At 40.3% G+C, this 20,716-nt stretch overlaps 1 protein-coding gene across 1 annotated transcript in view; it reads right to left on the bottom strand.

The window, feature by feature from the left end:
• CSMD2 (CUB and Sushi multiple domains 2) overlaps positions 1–20,716 on the bottom strand; it is a gene marked incomplete at its 5' end in the record, with an annotated part of 765,891 nt that overhangs the window by 247,653 nt on the left and 497,522 nt on the right. Inside the window, 4 exons of the mRNA XM_081962655.1 lie at positions 765–953; positions 5,276–5,463; positions 8,861–8,999; positions 13,195–13,389. Of these exons, the coding sequence (XP_081818781.1) occupies positions 765–953; positions 5,276–5,463; positions 8,861–8,999; positions 13,195–13,389 (711 nt within the window). The remainder of the gene's footprint in view (positions 1–764; positions 954–5,275; positions 5,464–8,860; positions 9,000–13,194; positions 13,390–20,716) is intronic.

Genomic DNA, 20,716 nt, shown 5'->3' with positions numbered 1-20,716 from the left:
AGCTATAGTTATTTTACTGAATTATTAAAAACATGTCTGTACAATTCCCTTTAAAAAAATCATGAACTGGCAGAAGGCAAGACCTTTGGATATTTCTAAGCAGAATTCCAGGGTCTTAAGCAGAATTCCCAGTGGAACCTAACACAAATAACATATGCTGAGAATTGGATAAGGCCAATGGATTTTGATTTGAATATAAAGACCAGAGAATTCAGAGCTCTGTCATACAGAACTCTCCTCTTAGATATTGCTGATTTAACAGAGTTTCCGTCAACTCAATAATCTAAAGAGTAAGAGAGAAATTTTACCACTGCTGTTAAACAAGTTGGATCTTTACCAGTCTATTGTAGATTTCCAGATTTAAGTCAGATGAGTACAACTGTTTTGGGGCAGGGTGAAGGAAGGAAGAATGCAACAATATGGAAGACAGCACATTGCAGAGATCCTGACCTGGGATTTTGGCCCCCAGGAACTATTTCTGCGTAATTTCCTTTACATTCTTTACTTACAGGTAGAAATCTTATCAAACTAAAGCAACCATTTGTATCACTATAGACAAACTCTGGGAATCACTAGGGAGGAGTCTTCCTACTTCTCTTTCTCCTGACCAAACTCTCCATTCTTAGCAGCCTCTTTGCCCTCTGGAAAGCATCCTTTCCCAGTTGGGAATCCAGACTACATTCCACCCCACCTAACAGTAAATAGAATTAGCAGAGCATATATTTTCCTGTTCAACCTCTAGCTTTCCAGTTTCAGATTCTTACCTTCACAGCTTGGAAGTGGCCTGCTCCACTGAAAATTTGGCTCACACTCCAGAGTTTCACTATCACTCAAAGTATACCCTGGATCACAGCCGAAAGTCACCAGTGCCCCCACATAGAAATCATTCCCATAGCGTAGCCCGTTGACAGGAATCCCTGGATCCAAGCAGTGATCGGACTGGAGCTTTACAGCTGTAAAAAATAAGGGCATTCAATTTTTCAGTCTGTGCCTGATAGTATTGACACTTATATGTTATTAGTGAAACCAGTCTCCTCATGGCTGTTACTAAAGCAGAGTAAAATGTGAGTTGTGTGTGATGAGATACAGAGATAATTTTTCTTTGTCTAATAATACATATTTTTGCATCATGCTCTTCAGTATTGAGAAATATTAAACTTGGGACCCAACAATGTTCTGGGAGAAGCATGTACTGTCCAATCTGGTCAGATTTACATCCGTTTCAAAGTCTGACTCTGTTCAGCGAAACTTAGAACTGTAATCAAAAATCTACATTTTCTTTTACTTAGGTCAGGGACCACCACACTGTGTTTAATGGAACCTTTGAGAAAAACAATGCATTGCCCTGCTGTTAATTGAACATTTGGTGCTGACTGTGGGCTGATAATGAGGCTCTTTTAATTAATGTGTATTAATACAATACAGAATGGAATGGAAATGGGATTTGAAACATTGCTTTTTGATTATGGCATGGGATGCATTTGGTGCATTAAATGGTAAACCTGAAGCCTCAACCCCAAAATATTTTAAAGGGAAGGGAAATATAAACACATCATTGCCATCATTATAATAATCATAGACCATATTTGGAGGATAAGGTACATAAAATAAATAGCATAATAGTAGCCAAAATGATGATTGGTGAGGTTTTCAGGAGGAGACTATTCCTGGGCTATATGAACTATATGAACTCCATGGGATGTTATTAGCCCATATTTTATGGTCCCGAACAGAACAGAACAGAACAGAACAGAACAGAATAGAATAGAATAGAATAGAATAGAATAGAATTCTTTATAGAATAGAATAGAATTCTTTATTGGCCAAGTGTGATTGGACACACAAGGAATTTGTCTCTGGTGCAAGATACATTCATCAAGAACCATAAGGTACAACAATGATAATCATAGGGTAAAAATAAGCAATCAGGAAACAGTCAATATCAATATAAATCGTAAGGATACAAGCAACAAAGTTACAGTCCTGCAGACATAAGTGGGAGGAGATGGGTGATGGGAATGATGAGAAGACTAATAGTAATAGCAATGCAGCCTTAGTGAATAGTTTGACAGTGTTGAGGGGATTATTTGTTTAGCAGAGTGATGGCGTTCAGGAAAAAAACTGTCCTTGTGTCTAGTTGTCTTGGTGTGCAGTGCTTTATAGCGTCGTTTTGAGGTAGGAGTTGAAACAATTTATGTCCAGGATACGAGAGATCTGTAAATATTTTCACGGCCCTCTTTTTGACTCATGCAGTGTACAGGTCCTCAGGGGAAGGCAGGTTGGCAGTAATTGTGTTTTCTGCCGTTTTAATTATCCTCTGAAGTCTGTGTCTGTCTTGTTGGGTTGCAGAACCAAACTGGGTATAATAGTTCTAAAGGAAGCACTGAACATTTGGAATTGAGCACAGAAAATATTTTTTACATGACTGGAGAGTTTTTTTTTAAAAGTATCAGAGAGAACACCCGCAAAAACCTATTGAAATTAACAGAAATGTATGAATAGCACATAAAGGTGCCAAATACAACAACAGCCTCACAGTGATCAAAACTGAAGGCTGTCAGACACTAAATAGCTCTGCCTCATTTGTCCAGATCAGACAGAATTTATTAATAGAGGAAGGCCCACACAGAACTCTCTATTTTGCCTAGAAACAGACATCCTTCTCCAAAATAGGTTAAACATCACCTGTGTGAAAAGCATCTCTCTCTTTTCCGGACTGAGTTTCAATTGACTTTCAGAAGTGGCCTTGTGCAAATCACCCCTCATTCTAACAAAAGAGGCTGACATTTTCACAGCAAAATTCAGGACAGACATCTTCAGTCTTGGTATCTTCAGGGTGTTGAGTTTGTCTCCAAATTCCAGGTTAAGCGCCAACGATTTCATATAGCGATTGAAAAGCATGGAGGGTAGAATAAGGTAAAATTCTGAAAAACTCTCCAGGAACTACTCTCAGATCTTTGGTTCCCTCTTATTCTTTAGATAATGGATTAGTTTAGTTTAGTTTAGTTTAGTTTAGCTTAGCTTAGTTTTAGTGTAGTTTTAGTTTAGTTTATTGTCATTGCACAGTGTACAACAAAATTAAATGCCATCTTCAGTGTACATTATAACTATAAAAATAAAAACACACTCATCCTTCACGCTATATAATTGAAATTGAAAACCCGATATTGTATTAATATTGCACTATACCATAGAATTCAATATAGTTACTGCCCTGGGATAGAAGTTGTTTTTCAGCTTATGTGTCCTTGTTTTTATTATCCGGTACCGTCTGCTAGATGGTAATAGTTCAAAAAAAGGGTGCCCAGAATGAGATGGATCTTTAATAACGTTTTGAACTTTAAGGCAGTGGGAGCTATAAAGCTCTTCCAAAGAAGGGAGAGGGCAACCCATGATCCTCTGGGCAATGACGTTAACCTTCTGGAGCTCTGTCCTATCTGCCACTGTCCAATTGGCAAACCATACACAGGTCAGTAAGTTAAAATACTCTCTATGGTGCAGCGATAGAAGGCCACCAGCAGTTTTTCATTCAGTTCTGTTTCCTGAGAAGTCTCAGGTAGTATAATTTCTGCTGGGCTCTTTTGACCAGGGCTGCAATGTGAGTGCCCCAGGTCAAGGTCCTCTTTTATGATTCTTTTAATTCTTAATCTTTAAGCCTGGGCTTAACACTTTTTTGTTTGACTTAGAGCAGACCTAAGTATTTTATGGCCTGCAGGCGACACTCAGTCCATGGGCAGTCCCAGTCCAGCCTGTGGTATTGGTATTGGCAGGGTGAGGCAACAGGGGCAGGGAGTGGGGTGCCAGGGGCAGGACATCAGTGTGGCATTGGGTGCACAGTATCACCATCAGAGGGCAGGGCATTGGTGTAGTGGCAGCAGCAGGTGGGAGAGTGGTGGCAAGGCAGGGTGGCGGCAGCCGTTGGCAACAGTCCCAGTTTCTCATGTGGTCCCTTGGGAAAATTAATTGCCCATCCCTGATTTAAAGGAACATGGATTCTCCTCTGATTGGGTAATAGAATGTAGAGCTGTCTATTTATTTATTTATTTATCCATCCATCCATCCATCTATCCATTCATTCATTCATCAATCACATTATTGAACTCTCCATCCCCCTCAGAGGAATTCAGAAGTAATGAATAAGGCATTAAGATGGGATGCGGAAGCAGAGAGGCTCACTCTTGAACTTAAAAATAAAGGGGAATCAGAATATTTTGAAGTCTGCAACAGATTTTATGATTGGTATAAGACAAGGTGAAAAGACTGGAACAAACTGTATATATTGTGATTGGACAGAAGGATAGACAATATATTAAGTAGGCTAATAGTTAATGGTTGAGACTAGCTGTATATAATGTGAATGTATGGTCACTTCGACTTCACAGCACTGCATTGTTTTAAATGTAAAAATAATAAAAATATATTCCCCCCCACCAAAAAAAAAGATGGGATTTGTGATGGAGAACATTATACCATCCCAAGAAAGAGTGAATGGGAGAAAGAGACTCCAAATAACCCAAATGTTGAGGTTGCTTAATATAAGAGACAAAGTTTGGGCAACTTTCATAAATCTGTTATTCTACTTTACTACAAAAAAAATCAGTGCAGCTTCTGAATGGGCATCCTTAACATGCTTTTCTCTGGCTTTTCAATTGCATAATTTTCCTTGATTTAATTAGTTACATTGATTTAACTAATGCCCTTGACTTACAAAGTCCAATTTATCTATTGTTTTGACTGTAAACCTGTTTGATATTCTGTTCATTTTGTCGGAGTTAGAGTTGCCTAGGTTATAATGTATTTAATTTGTATGGAACATATTCTGATTCAATTGAGATTCTTTTATTTCTGGTCTGTGCTTAGATTTTAAATACATTCAGCAATTACTATTACTCGGTTGCACTATTGTGCTTGTTGTTGTTTTTCTCCCTTTCACCTTTCCACCTTTTCATTTGCATTCATCCTGCTCTTAGGACAGCATTTTCCACATCACTAATATATAGAGACCAAGTGATGGTACATACAATATTACCTAGTTGTGCAAGTAATGAGAATTATGTATTTCCATAAAGACCACAAGTACCTAATTAACATCTTGAAGGAGAAACATCATGAATGTCATTGTTTGGACTTGTCCCAGCTGCCTTTGCCACAGTCACAGCCAGCACTATAAAGATTTAAGACCTTGGCATATTTGGGATTAAAAGCATACGAAGAAGATCTGTTCTACAGATTTAGGTGATCTATCATGACATTGGAAAAGGTCTAATTGACTTACTTTCATAGTGGATCTGAAAGCCAACGTCCGAGTGACTTTTGTCGGTGGTAAAGAGCAGGTAGAGGAAATTGCTGGTGCTGATGAGAAACTGGGGGACTTGGGTCCCATCATAAACTCCAATCAAGGGGGATGAGTAGGATTTGCCATCACGCACTTCCAGCGTGTCGTAATTCACCTCTGTTTTAAACCTACAGAAAAAAATAGTCGAGAGAAAAGCTGGTAATAAATTAACTCTCTTTCATCCTTTCCTCTCTCTTCCCATAATAAGTAATCCTCTGGTTATGGCCATAATTAAGCCTCACAATTATGGTCATGTGTGATCATCATAAAGTGGATCACCACTGATTAGACTTCATTTTATAACCTTTTCTGCAGCACTTATTAAGCAAATGCAGTGGCCATAAATGAACACTCTGGCTGTTAACCAAACTAATTGTTTGATACGGGCTATGTTTTTGTCAACAAAAACATAAACCCTGCCAATCAAAGTATGTATAGTCAAGGCTATGGTTTTTCCAGTTGCAATGGATGGCTGTTAAGGTTGGACCATAAGGAAGGCTGAGCGCCAAAGAATGGAGGCCTTTGAACTCTGGTGCTGGAGAAGACTCCTGCGAGTCCCTTGGACTGCAAGGCGATCCAACCGGTCAGTCCTAGAGGAGATCAACCCTGACTGCTCTTTAGAAGGCCAGATCCTGAAGAGGAAACTCAAGTACTTTGGCCACCTAATGAGAAGGAAGGACTCCCTGGAGAAGAGCCTCATGCTGGGAAAGATGGAGGGCAAAAGAAGAAGGGGACGGCAGATAATTAGGTGGCTGGATGGAGTCACAAAAGCAGTAGGAGTGAGCTTAAATGGACTCCAGATGATGGTAGAGGACAGGAAGGCCTGGAGGAACGTTGTCCATGGAGTCACGATGGGTTGGACACGATTTTCCAACTAACAACAACAACGTTTTTGTTGGAAACCAGAAGTAAACACTGGTTTTTGTGGTCACATGACGCCTGGGTGCTACAAATGGCCATACATGTGGGACAGCTGCCAAGCATCCAAAATGCAGTCATGTGAACTATGGGAAGGATGACATTGTAACTTTGAAACTGGGTAATTAGATGGGGGGAGGGTCCGTTGTAACTTAGAGCTGTCACTGAATGACTGCTTATAAGTTGTGGACTAGCTTTTTTCTATCTGGGGGTTTATTTATTTTTATTTATTTTATTTGATTTCTAGACCGCCCCCTCTCCCCGAAGGGACTCGGGGCAGTGTACAAAACCATACAAATAATCATAAATATAGTTAAAATCGGATTAAACTTTAAACCCCTGTACAAGTTTATAAAAATTAAAAACTTAGCCTAAGACCAACATTTAAAAATACAGACTGAGGTGGGAGAGCTGGAAATTAGGCCAAGCCGGCTAGATTAAACAGGTGGGTTTTGAGCTTCTTACGGAAGGAGCGGAGGTCCGTGGTTGTTCTAATATCAGGGGGAAAATAGGATCCCCCAAAGTGAGCTGAACCTATCCTGCCCTCCTTCAGCCCCCATTTAATTTTATTCCCTTTTCCATATTTATGAACTGCTCCTACCACTGAAAGTTCTCACAGCAGCTTACAAAATCAAAACAAAGTGAATCCTTTCTAAAAACAACACCATGAACTGTGATTAAAACAAATGGCAAATTAAGATCAATAACCCTGAACAGAGAATAAAACATGAAACAGAACCAATTTTAAAAGAGCAGCAAAGAACAGAAAGACCCAAGAGGTAGAAAAAACATGGCCTAGATGAAATAATTAATTCCCTCCCTGGGAATTGCATTTTACCACTGAGCACCATTATGAATATGTCCGCTTCCCTAAGAGGCACTCGCTGTCTGCACCTGATGGGAATCCTTTGAGAACCCTTTGTTGGCTCTTGTTATTCATACTAAAGAAAAAGTATTAACCTCCAGCTGTTCAGTTGCCTTTTCCCTTTTATCTTCATTTCATCAAGAATGCCCAAAATGCTCTGGATTAAGTGAAAATTAAGAGAAAGTGGGTGGCACAAAGAAAAAAGACACAAATTGTAGTGGGAAAATCTGGAGAAAGCCAAGCATGCCATGAAAAGGAGTTATTTCAATTCTCATTCAAAACCTATCTTTATTTTTATTTTTAATGTTCTTGTGATGGAATGTGCACCTGGAGAAACAGCGAGGGGAGTTTTGGCAGCACAGAGCTCTCTCCCAGAGAGGAGGCAGCACATTCTGGAGACAAGCCCAAATCAACAGGCTGCATAATCCCCAGCTGGATGGGGGAGGAAGGAAGAGATTCAGGGTAGCCGCACACTAGTATCTCCCAGGGTAAATCTAATAGCTTAGAAGGTTACAGCTTTTGTCTGGCAAGATTCTGTCTATTAGATATGAGCAAATAAAGAATTGGGACTCAACTTGATTTCATTGTGTCGTCTTTGGGCTTGGGTCGACCAACTTTGGGCAGCCAAAATTTGGGTTTATTAATGCAGACAATCTATATTTCAATTTTATGTGATAGCTAAATCACAACATATTTCTAAAGACATTGACTGTTGATAGCAGTGTATTGTACAACAGGGATTTTTGGCCTCTTAACCTTGTGTCTTAATATGTGTTTGCATGTGTATATCTCTGTATACATATGCATACACAAGGGAATAGGAAAAAGAGTAAAATATGATTTTCATTCTTTTTCATGGTTCCTTTTCTATTTGTTTAAATGTTTTCTTTGATGTATTCATTGAAAGAGAAAAAAAATTCCAAAAAACTTCAAATCCAAATAAATTTTGAAGGTTTTCCATCCCATCTCCTTCCGTTAGGCACTAAAGAGTCAGAAATGGCTAAATTAGCCTCATGGTGGAAGAAACCTCAGAAACACAAATCAACACTTGGCTTTGCTTTTCAACAGTGAAGGAAGGCATTTAGTTCAATGAAGCATCTTTTAAAAAGTGTATGATAACTTTTTTGAAAAATAAACATTTTTTCAAGTTTTTCACTACCTCATGCCCATATGCACAAGCAGAGAGAAACAAATGAACCTGGGTAGTAAATTTTCTTTTATTTTTTTCTAAAAATGAGTATTTATACCAGTGTAAGAGAATACTAGGTGCGTGGTGTCTCAGTGACTAAGATGTTGAGCTTGTCAATCAGAAAGGTTGGCAGGTCATTGGTTTGAATCTCTAGTGCCGCGTAGCAGAGTGAGCTCCCATTACTTGTCCCAGCTTCTGCCAACCTAGCACTTCAAAAGCATGTAAAAATGCAAGTAAAAAAAAATAGGGACCACCTTTGGTGGGAAGGTAACAGCGTTCCATGCACCTTTGGTGTTTAGTCATGCTGGTCACCTGACCACGGAGACGTGTTTGGACAGCGCTGGCTCTTCAGCTTTGAAACAGAGATGAGCACCGCCCCCTAGAGTTGGGAATGACTAGCATATATGTGCAAGGGAAACCTTTACCTTTACCTTAAGAGAATACTTGTAGCTCATAGAACACCATGGACACCCCAGGACAATTTATAACCCAGCTGACATATCGAGCATTCCCAATCATGTGATTTTATTGACATGACTAAATTGTGGGTCACCTGTCAAATGTGATTTTGATTGGGTACCCTGGTTGAGCTTCAATGACCCATGCACAGTTGAGAGAGTCCTTGTAGAATCCCGGCCACCCTGGAGATAGGATCATTCCATTTGGTGAGGTCAGGTGGCCACCACAGGGAGCTATCCAGGAGAGGGAGGGAAATAAAGAAAATAAAAAAATAAATAAAGTTACAACCATTAGTGCAAAAAGCAATACTGTAAAAAAAATTGAATTATTTATTTGTCAGTGCAGAAGATATGTACAATGACATTGGTTGAGCTCACTCAGTGCACGCCCCTCCACACACACAATACAGCTCACAGTGAAGACAAAAAAAGAAAAAAATCCCTAACCCAATAAACCATATTAACAAACACCCAGTCTTATTGCACCAGTGTGAACATATTGCACATTGTGCTGCCCCTGAAAGCCCATTGTACCACCTAGTTATGATGTTATTTCACATTCAGGAGTCTGACAGCTATTGAGAACAATAGCATACCCTATTTTTCGGAGTATAAGATGCACCTTTCCCCCCACCCCAAAAGTGGGGGAAAATTTAGGTACGTCTTATAGACTGAATGTTTGGCCTCCCGAACCCTCCGTGCATCACATTTTCACCCTCCCAGGCCCCCAGAAGCCCTCTGCAGTGCTCCACACATCCTATTTTTGCCAAAAATGGGCTCATTTTAGCACAAAATGGCCCCCAGAAGCCCTCTGCAGTGCTCCACACATCCTATTTTTGCCAAAAATGGGCTCATTTTAGCACAAAATGGCTTGTTTGGGGGGTTCCAAGCCCTCCAAACATCACATATTTGCCCTCCCAGACCCCCAGAAGCACTCTGCAAGCCAAAAACAGGTGCATTTTTGGTGAAAACGGGCCCATCTTTGGCATAAATGGGATATGCAGAGCACTGTAGAGTACTTTGGGGGTCTGGGAGGGTGAAAATGTGACACATGGAGGCCAAAAACTATTTTTTTCTTGTTTTCCTCCTGTAATTTTAGGTGCGTTTTATAGTCTGGTGTGTCTTATAGTCTGAAAAATACGGTACTTCCTTTCTGCTTCATTTTGTCACAGAAGGCTCTCTTCATATTGATTGACGATCCAGGGATTAACCAAGCTGAAAGACTGATCCTAAATGTCTCAGACCGTTCCTTGAACGTCCATGGGTGGGGGAAAGTTCAGAGTCCTGCGGTCTGGATGGTTTGCAAAATGGTTGCAAGCATGTTCGCGTCCAGTGGCCACAAACAGAAGGTCACCATGAGACAAAGCAGGCTTTTGTTTGCCACTCACCAGGTCACCTATGTTAAGTCGCAGCTCTCCGGATTTCGCTGGCCCACCATCAGTATTGCTAGGAAGGCCCATTGGGAGTCGTGGCTCAGCCTTGTCTGGACTGCCTCAGACTTTCTGGATTAAATTGGGATGTGGCAGTGGTGGGTACAGTGGTGCAACCGGTATGGTGCAACGGGGCCGGGCGTCCACCACATGCATGCGTGCAGCACGCGCATGCGTACTTACCACCCGCGATGCTTCAGCTGCTTGGCGGAGCATTGCGCAAGTGCCATACACTCCATGTGCATGCATGGAACCCCGATCGGCTCAAATACAGGTAACGGGGGGTGGGGGGGCACTCCGGAGCATGGTACCGGAATAGTACCTGGTGCTCCCAGCAGGCACCAGTACGCCCATACCGGGGCGTATCCCACCACTGGGATGTGGGTCTTAGTTAGGTCAGCATGACTGATTCTGACTTACAAGGGTTTGTCAGGATTTCAGGCCAGGAGCCAGGAATGAACACTGACTTGGTGCAGGTAAAACACATCACCTGTCAATGATTGATGGCTTAACAAAGGTTGGCTAGGAGTTAATTAAGACAGCAGTTCTTAGGGAAGTGAGGGGAAAAAACCTTGGGTGGGAGGGGGAATGCCTTTTATTTTATCCCTTGTGAGACTGAGATTATATCTAATGTGCTTTAGGAAAAAAAAATTGATAGTTTAAGCAGAAAGAAATTCACTAAAAAATAATTTTGCCTATTTCCTGGATCCTTTCTTGAAAGTATAATCTCCCAATCCCCCCCCCCCCTGTGTTCCAATGATAGAATTTCCAAATTCCAAAGCATAATCCACCAATTGGCTCCCAGGTTTTTGAAAGCAACACATTTCCACCCCATTTTTCCCCCAATCCCAGGTGCTTTGCTCTGCCCATCTGATGATTTTTATTCCTTAAACATCAAACAGTGCCTTAAATATTCTAGACAGATTTCCCCCTCTTATTTAATTAAAAAAAGAAGCTCATTAGAAATTGCATTTAATTGAGCTCACACTGGAGGGCAAGTCCAAGGCAAGCAAGAGAGATGGGTGATAAAGGAGGAGACATTGATAGTGATGAGGTTATCAAAACTGTCAGAGAATAAAAAGGAATTTGAAACGGTTTTGATACTTTTTATTTTCCTCCACCATTTAAACCAAGAGTGAGAAGGCACATGAACTATCAAGCTTCTATGACCGACTCAGAAGAGATTTTAACAAGAGTGAAGTAAACAAAGCTGTAAACAGTTTGTGAGCAATGTTGATGCTTATTTTTTTTTTGAAAAATGAAAAGGCAGAGCAGATAAATGTCAAATCTTACACGTCCTGTGACTGAAGAAGAATAACTTGGAGCAAGGAGCAGTCAGTCAATGCATCAGTTCTAGAGTGACTTTTGGTCTGGATGCAAATTGACACAATATTTGAAATTAAATGTTATCTTCCTGAATAAACTAAAACTAATAACAATCCCTCAAAACTGATTGATGGGACAATTGTTTTACATCATAGAATTTGCACTGGACCAGCTCTGGGGGACCCACAGTTCAGCAGCTGAGTTCCTGAATGAACATCATAAAACCCAGGACAAGGAGCGTTCTGGGTAGGATTTCGGTTGCAACTCTCCATCTGTCCTAATGCTTGCCATTAACATTCTTGGTGGCAGGGTGTTCCAGAGGGATACGATTTCTCCCTTACAGCTTTTTTACCCCCTTCCTGGTGGGAGAATATTTCAAGTGGCAATTTTGCCTTCTGTATAGAATTAAGGGAATGAAGCTAACTAAAGCTGACTTCAGTGAAGCTCAAGGGATCAATAAACTAATTTTTTTCCCATTTGGGATGATTTCATCTTTAGTCATTTCCAAACTCCATTAAGAAATCAAGAAGGCGCGGAATTAGACTGATAAAAATACTGAATAGTGAAATGTGGTTTATCTCACAACATTTTAATGCAACCTACCTGAAATCTAAATATAGCAATAAATGATCCCACTGAAAACTTAACAGAACAAAAGGCCAAGGAGACAGAGAGAAAACATAAATGCAATACTTTTTTTTTAAAAAAAATTAGTCTAGCAGCTTGTCAAGTGCAAGAAACCAGAACTATGCATGAATCATCTCAAGCAGAAGTAGTGTTGTGATTCACCTGTGAATGTTGTCAAACTGACTGCGTTCTCATGGGAATGGCCAGACGAGGCTTCCAAGATTCTGGGGGTGAAGTCAGGCCTGTGTCACTTCCTGCAGTGTGAAGACTCTACGCTCACCACCCTCTTAACACTTCCCTCCAATCGAGCTGGTTATTCTACCAAAGCAGCTGTAAGTCAGGCAGGGATATCCAGGACACAGGGAAGGGGCTATAAAGTCAAGATCCTGTCCACAACCTCATGACAGGAGACGGCTCACTTATTTACATGTGTTAACAACCAGGGGTGGGCTTCAAAAAATTCAGCAACAGGTTCTCTGCCCATTTGCTGGGTGGGCGTGGCCATGGTGGGGGTGACCTAGTCAGCCTCCTGCACCACAACGGGGTGTGTGTGTGTGTGTTTTTGCCTTCCCCGGGCTCCGGAGGTTTTCCTCAAGCCTCTGGGAGGGTGAGAACTGCCTCCCTTGAGCTCCGGAGGCCTTCTTCCTCCCCGAGGCTCCATGCGGGCCCTGCATTTACCTTGTATCCAAAATGGGCTGTGTGGAGACTCCTGGGAGGAGCAAGGTGGGGTGGGAGGGGTGGGGCGGGGTTTTTGAGATTCTCCGAACCGCCCATAACATTAGCTAGGGGTTCTTCCAAACCTGGGCGAACCCATAGCTACACACCCATTTACAACCCCATCACACAGGGTGGGGATTTGATCATGTAGTCATAGCTACCATCTTCCCTTCTTTGCTCCCCCCCCACAAAGCTCTAGATGCTTCTGTAGTTACATCAGTTTGCATCAAAATTTGCATCCATTTGTTCCTCATTTGTTCTTGTATTTATTTATTTCCTTCTCTTAACTGTTATAACTAAGAAAACAGCAAGCCAACATGGCAATTTACCTTCACATCTCAGGACTGCATTATCCCAGACCACATTGCCTTCCTTCAAGACACAGGTGATAGTTTCTGAGCCATGGGTCCTTATGAAGCCTTCGTCACACAGGAAAGAGACTGAGCTCCCAAGCTGGAGGCTATCGCCAAAGCGCTTCCCATTGACTGGCACTCCTGGGTCAGGACACTCGTTGTGTCTGAAGGCTGGAAAGAATCAAGAAGACATGGTGAAGCAAATGCCTTTTACCCCAAAGAAAATGGTCCTCATGCATCCTTTGCCTTGGGCTCCTTGTCTTCAGAGAGGAAGTTTGGTTAACACATTCATGGGCATCAAAAGACATCCTATTCTGTACCTTTGCTATCTCCTGCCTTCTTTTTGCAATCTTGCCAGTCCGAAATGCATCTCCAATGTGGACCTGAAGACTCTAGTGAGTGAGAAGGATGTGAGGATGCTTGCCTGAATGAAGTCAGTTGTTATATGAAGCAATAGATCCATATGGTCACCACTGATTGAAAGACAACGGTCCCTGTGATTCTGGAGAACCTCTGGATATGTCCTTTTTTGCTGCTCTTTTTATAGAGACTTTCAAACAAAATTTATTTTCCTGATAATTAATAGGTATCCTGGCTGGTCTGATAGCATTAATCTTCAGTGGTTGCTTAAAATATGAATGGATAATAGTCATAGCGCAGGTAGCTAGATTCTGCATAGCAACACAAAAGTTTCTCTGGAACTCCATAAAAATAATTTTATATAATTAATGCACCAAATCTTTTAATATTATCCCACTGTTGTAGTTTAGTACCTAATAACTATAGACTTTTACAATTTAACAATTACTCATACATTATAGTCAGTGGTGCGATTCAAACTTTTTTACTACCGGTTCTGTGGGTGTGGCTTGGTGGGTGTGGCATGGTATGGCTCAGTGGACACAGTTCGGTGGGCGTGTCTCAGTGGGTGTGGCAGCAGAAGGATACTGTAAAATCCCCATTTCCTCCCGATCAGCTGGGACTCGGGAGGCAGAGCATAGATGGGGACGGGCCCAGTCAGAGGTGGTATTTACCGGTTCTCTGACCTACTCAAAATTTCCGCTACCTGTGCTCCAGAACTGATCAGAATCTGCTGAATGCCACCTCTGATTATAGCTTAGGTTACGCTCTTGTTTATGTGCAACTGATTGGTAGGCTGCTAAATTATGATTTCAACATAAATTTTATTTGTTATTTGTTATTATTTTATTCCAGAACTTTTAACTAGGTATTCTTTGAATATTTTTAATTGCACTGCTCTTTGACTGTAATAAATATGTGATTGATTGATTGACCCATATGATGGAGAAACATATGTGAACTGTGGCTTAGAGGTTGTTCCCAACAAACTTGTTTATTTGATAGAATTAACTTAGATTCTACATTGTAAGAATGTAGATTTTTATACTTATGATCTTAAAATGATATACATCATATCATTGACACTGACATTGAGTCTTTATTGATTAGCCCTTGGGCCATATCAAAGTGCAAAGTTCCAGAAACAAATTATTACTAAAATTTGATAAAAGCAATTTGAAATGGAATTGGAGTAAAATACGATTTAAGATGGAATTGAAATAAAACACAGTCTAAAATGAAATTGGAATATAATACAATAATTTAAGATATAGACAAAATATGATAAAATTATATTTCGGTGTCACCCCTGCAATCTACCCTAATCAGTCCCACATAGGCAGATCTCAACTGAACCATTTTGTTTAAGTCCTGTGCTGTGTTAAATGTAATTTTCGGGTTCTGGTCGCACATAAAGTATACATCATATCAAGAAAGAAAATTACATAGTTCACAGAAAGAGAAAAACAATATGTGTTGTTTCTCTTGTATGGGTGTACAAAGATTATTTGTAGGAGGAGAAGGAAGAGGAGGTTACTCTGATTTTTACTTTTATAAGACCACCAGTTTTGCACATGTGTTTGTTAGACTCATTTCCTCCTCCCCCCCCCCAGGAACTCAGGGTGCTGCTATTATGGGGAAGGAGGGGAATCAGTCCTCTATTTTTTCCCCCATAATAGCAATGCTATTAAGTAATTTGGTGTAAAGAAGGAAGATGGTGAGGTAGAAACCAGCAGTTCCACATCAGAAAGGGTTCTTGTGCCAACCCAGATCAGGTGTTATAGATGCCATCAACCACATTGCCTCTATTGACTTAGAAGGTACGAAGAAAACCTAACATTTAAATCCTGGAACACAGGCTTATGGAAAAGGTTCAATTGAAGGGTATTGCAGGAGGAAAGTGAATGGCTTCACTCTGCTTTGCAATAAAGAAAAAAAAAGAGCAAATTATATCTGAGAACCTTAAGTATCTGGAGGGCTAAGACCGATGTGAAGGCTGACTGTTGAGTAAGAGAAAAGGACTTGATTTGCCCACAATCTCTCAGTGTGAGGCTCCCCGAACTGATGTGTTCAGAGTCACACTGTGTCTGAATTGGGCGGCTACATAAATGTGTTTATGTGGCTACATAAATTTGTTTAATAAAAATAAATATGCATGGCAGAAGATAATTAGAGGAATGTCTATATCCAGAAGCAAGTCAGAATAGCCATATTCAATTCTATTGTCTGGCCTTGATACAGAATAGAAATAATTGCCCTTAGGGTGATTTACAAAACCATACAATAACAATAAAGTCTGTGCATCTCTAGCTACAAATATTTAATCCATAACTCATATGACATAAACGTTGCCCAGAGAAAATGGGCAGGTATTGAATAACAAATTAAAAAGTAAAGATTTCAAGTGCCTTAATACAAAGTTCCTCAATGTTTCCGGCTTTGCTGACCGGTGGGAGGGGGAAGAAGGGATGGCCAGCAAGTGCTCAGACAGCTCCAATTGTGTGGGCAGTGTGCACACACACCTCCTGCTCACTTAAATGGAGCACACCCGTGCTCACCTGCTACTCAAACAAGTAAGGAGGTGTGTGCATGTGTTCACCAGCCTTTCCATGGCCTGGTTGCAAAACCCTCATGGCACACTAGTGGGGGACCCCTGCCTTAGGTAAAGGTAAAGCTGCCCCCCCACATGCGTGCTAGTTGTTTCCGGCTCAGGGACAGTGCTCATCTCCGTTTCAAAGCGAAAGAGCCAGTGCTGTCTGAAGCTGTCTCCGTGGCCATGTTCCCTTCCCACCAAAGATGGTTCCTATTTTTCTACTTGCACTTTTACATGCTTTCGAACTGCTAGATTGGCAGAAGCTGGGACAAGTAACAGGAGCTCACTCCGTTACATTGCACTAGGGATTCGAATCGCTGAACTGCCAACCTTCTGATCAACAAGCTCAGTGTCTTAGCCACTGAACCACCATGTCCCTTCCCTTAACACAGGGGTGTCCAAACTTGGGAACTTTAAGACTTGTGGACTTCAATTCCCAGAATTCCACAGCCAGGCTGGCTGGGGAATTCTGGGAGTTGAAGTCCACAAGTCTTAAAGTTCCCAAGTTTGGACACCCCTGCCTTAACACATGCCAATAATATAGGTCTTTAGCATGCCCTTTTCTTTCTTCTTTCTTTCTTTCTTTCTTTCTTTCTTTCTTTCTTTCTTTCTTTCTTTCTTTCTTTCTTTCTTTCCATTCCTCCCTCCCTTTTCTTCTTTCTCTTTCTTTCTTTCTTTCTTTCTTTCTTTCTTTCTTTCTTTCTTTCTTTCTTTCTTTCTTTCTTTCTTTCTTTCTTTCTTTTTTTCCTTTCCTTCCCTCCCCCCCTCCCTCCCTCACTAACTTTACATTTGTCCTTCTCAGTTTGAGATGTTTCTTGAACCTTTAAAATATTCTCAGTATTCTTGAAGTGGATTATATTTACATTCAAAAACAGACAGTTTCAACTTAGAAGTACACTACTTTAACAAACAAAATGTTGCAAGGTTTGACAATATCAATTATACCATTTCATTAGGTGGATGAGTAGCTACAGGGCTATTGGTACGGATTTATGAAGTTTGTGCCCTATAGTAGTAGCTTGTTTTGGTCTTTCCCCCCCCCCCCCCATTTTAACCTAAATATGTGGGAATTTTTAAATACCAACATTTATTGGTTTCTATGCATTTTCTATGCATTTTCTATGGATTTTCTATGATTTCTATGCATTTTTTGATGGTGTCTTCAATATAACTCGCTACATAAACTTAATCCATTGTCCGTTATTGGCATCTAGGTTTACCCCTGCAAGAACAGAGGCTTCTGAAACGGAATATTGCATTCATGGAATGAGGATTCAATAACAACATGCACAACAGTTTATCTAGCAGGAGAGCTGAGAGACACTTTATTCCCCTTTATTCAATATGTTCATAACAATCAGGTGGTGTTCTTGTCCTTATAGTTATATTTTCCTTTTTTGGAAGAGGAAGATGATTTGCATGAAGAAGGTCTCCAGAGTTTTAGGCAGGAATATTTTGCCAATTAGATTTGGGGATGTCAGGGGATGAATCTGAAATTTGCCACGTGCAAAGTGTAGGTTTTAAGACTTGAGGTAGCTTTTCCATGAATATGGTGACAATCAGTGGTGGAAACCTCCTTGTTTAACAACCGGTTTGGTGGTCATATGATTTGGGTGTGCGCCCCTGCTTTGTGCGTGCTCATGCCTGATGTGCGCTGCGCACACATGCACAGTTTGAAGAAATCTTCACTTCCGTGTAAGACAGCTGATTCATGCGGGAATCTGCTCTGCCGCGCGAATCAGCTGAGAAGATAAAGGTAGGAAAATAGGATGGGTGGGCAGGTGGGCCCATCTGATCATCGGGGAAAACCGATTCACTCCCAGCTGATCGTCAGAGCTACCGGTTCACCCGAACTGGTCCAAACTGGTAAAGTCCCACCCCTGCTGACAAGGATAACTTTCTTACTCCCAATCCAAATCTACACTTTTAAACCTTTACCAACAACAATTTGAGCAAAGATCAAGAACCTCGCAACAACCAAATGACAAAAATAAAGCCCCTTCAACCCCCCCAAAAATATAGGTTAGTGACTTTGATCAGCCTGTCCTCTAATCCAGTGTGACATATTATTTTTTAATAATAGCTGGTTTGCAGTCGCCAACCAGAAATCCCATTAATTTTGTAGAGCTGTCAACCACTGCTGTAACAAAGGTCGTTTATCATTCTTGCCAAGTCAATCTAATCGTGTTCCATAGAAAATTATAGGAGAGAGCTTGAGTGCAAATTGTCATGCGAAACTGCCATGCACTTGCCTATGAAAAGCTTGGAATTAAGAGGATCCAAGAATATTTATTGCTCGCATTTTTCCTATAGACAATGAAGTTGTTTCTTCACTTTATAGTGTAGTAGCTGATAACCCAGCGTTGCTCAGGTATTTATTTATAGGGGGAAAATGTCTGGACCAAACGTAATTTCTAATGTTGGATTTTTCCCCTTACCGGCGGGAGTTTGTTGTGGAGTACTGTGAAGCCATTACCATGGCAACTCCACTGCGCTGTACAGTAGAAGCCATTTTACGACAGTACAGTAGAAGCCATTTTAAAGCACAACAGGCTGTATCTTAACAGAACACAGACCCCAAGGGGTGTTAGGGGTGTTTTACCCCCACAGTATTTGTTTCCAGAGAGTAAGTCATCTGTGTACCCAGTATGGTTGAAATTGCTCAAGGCATTCCAGAGTTATGCTGGAACACACATGCACATTATATATAGATTTGGTTGTTTTAGGAGTCTTAGTGGGACAATCTAGTTGGCCAATTCAGCCTTTGCAGGATAACAGTGATCATGAATTCACTGCACTGGCTACCACCAGATTTCTAGGCCAAAGTCAGTAGCAAGATGTATCAGGTACTGCTTTGCCAAAATCAAATATGTCCATAAGTAGTGTGCTTACAAAGCATGGCCTTCCATGCAAAATGTGGGAAAAGGTCCAGTTCCACAAAGATGGGAAGATCCGGAGCTACCCACAATAGAGGAATGATTGGTGAAGATAATGGGACTTAGATGGATAAATTGACTTCTTTGATCCAAGGAAAAAATATATATCTAAGTTTACTATCGACTGGAAACTCCTTTTTGTATAGAAGACAAAAATAAATAAATAAGCAAACAAACATGATTTACGGTTTTAATGATCAGACAGGATGATTATAGAAAGAAGAAAGTTAGATGTAGAGTAAGAAGTAAATTTATAATTGCATTTGTAACTACTGTAAAGAAAATTGGAAGCTACTGTGTATCTTTTCTCCTTTCTTTTCTATTTTTCCTTTTACTTGCACCCCTCTCTTGTACTTTTAGCTTTCCATTTGATTTCTTTTTTCTTTTTGTTATTTCATATTAGTTTTATTTTTTTTAAAAAAAACTTTAATAAAATCGTATATATATATATATATAAAAGAGAAATGTGGTATGTGGAATAGATAATAAACCTCCTGTTCTGACTTTTGTCCTCTTGAAGTTCCATGAAGTAGAGAAATCTATTTCACCAAATAGATTAATTCCAGCTGAATGTTTATGTGAATCCATTTGTGGATGGGAATTTGTTATTTGTTTTGGTACAGGTAGTCCTCGACTTACAACGGTTCACTTAGTGACCATTCGAAGTTACATTGACACTGAAAAAGTGACTTATGACCATTTTCCCTACTTATGACCATCGCCCCATCCACAGGGTCACGTAATAAGCAAAGTCAATGGGAAAATCAGATTCACTTAACAACCATGTTATTAATTTAACTGCAGTGATTCATTTAATAAGTGTGGAAAGAAAAAACGTAAAATGGGGCAAAACTCACTTAACAAATTTCTCACAAAATTTCTAGGCTCAATTGAGGTCATAGGTCAGGGGTGTCCAAACTTGGGAACTTTAAGACTTGTGGACTTCAACTCCCAGAATTCCCCAGCCAGCTCTGGCTGGGGAATTCTGGGAGTTGAAGTCCACAAGTCTTAAAGTTCCCAAGTTTGGACACCCCTGTCATAGGTCAAGGACTGGCTGTTTATTGTTAATATATTTTACTTTGTTTTATGTTACCTACAGTCTACTGATTGGGGCAAGTTCCAAGCTTAACAAACAAATAAAGCAATAAAAGCATTTTTAATCCATTAAAACTGTATCACTCAGTCAATCAATTTTTATTACGGTCACAGACCAGCGTTAAAACTGTATTTATATATCTCTTTATATAAAATTCACTAACTTTATTTTCTGGGCTGCAATTGTTTACCACATATTTAAATATATTTTACAATATTTGCAAAATGAATCTACATCTGGGGTTTTGACCTTTTCCCAAAATCATATATGGTTTAATGGTCGGTTTAAACTTATATAGGGCCAAATTTAAGGACTTTGATGATTCATAACTAAGATTTGTACTATGAGCCTGTTATCACAGTAGTAGTATACTAGTATAATTTTAAGACATATTGCAATTTGCATGGGTTAAAACTTTTTCTATGTGAATGGTTTGAATATTGCACTATTTTCTATTTTCCCTAGACAAGATTTGTTCAAAAGCATTGAAGATTCAGAGAATACATATTCTAA

The sequence above is a fragment of the Natrix helvetica genome, assembly GCF_964273705.1.
Source record: "Natrix helvetica genome assembly, chromosome: 9".
In the NCBI taxonomy this organism is placed as follows: Eukaryota; Metazoa; Chordata; class Lepidosauria; order Squamata; family Natricidae; genus Natrix; species Natrix helvetica.
Note: the sequence above shows the minus strand (reverse complement) of the source record. Positions and strands in the feature narration are given on the sequence as shown.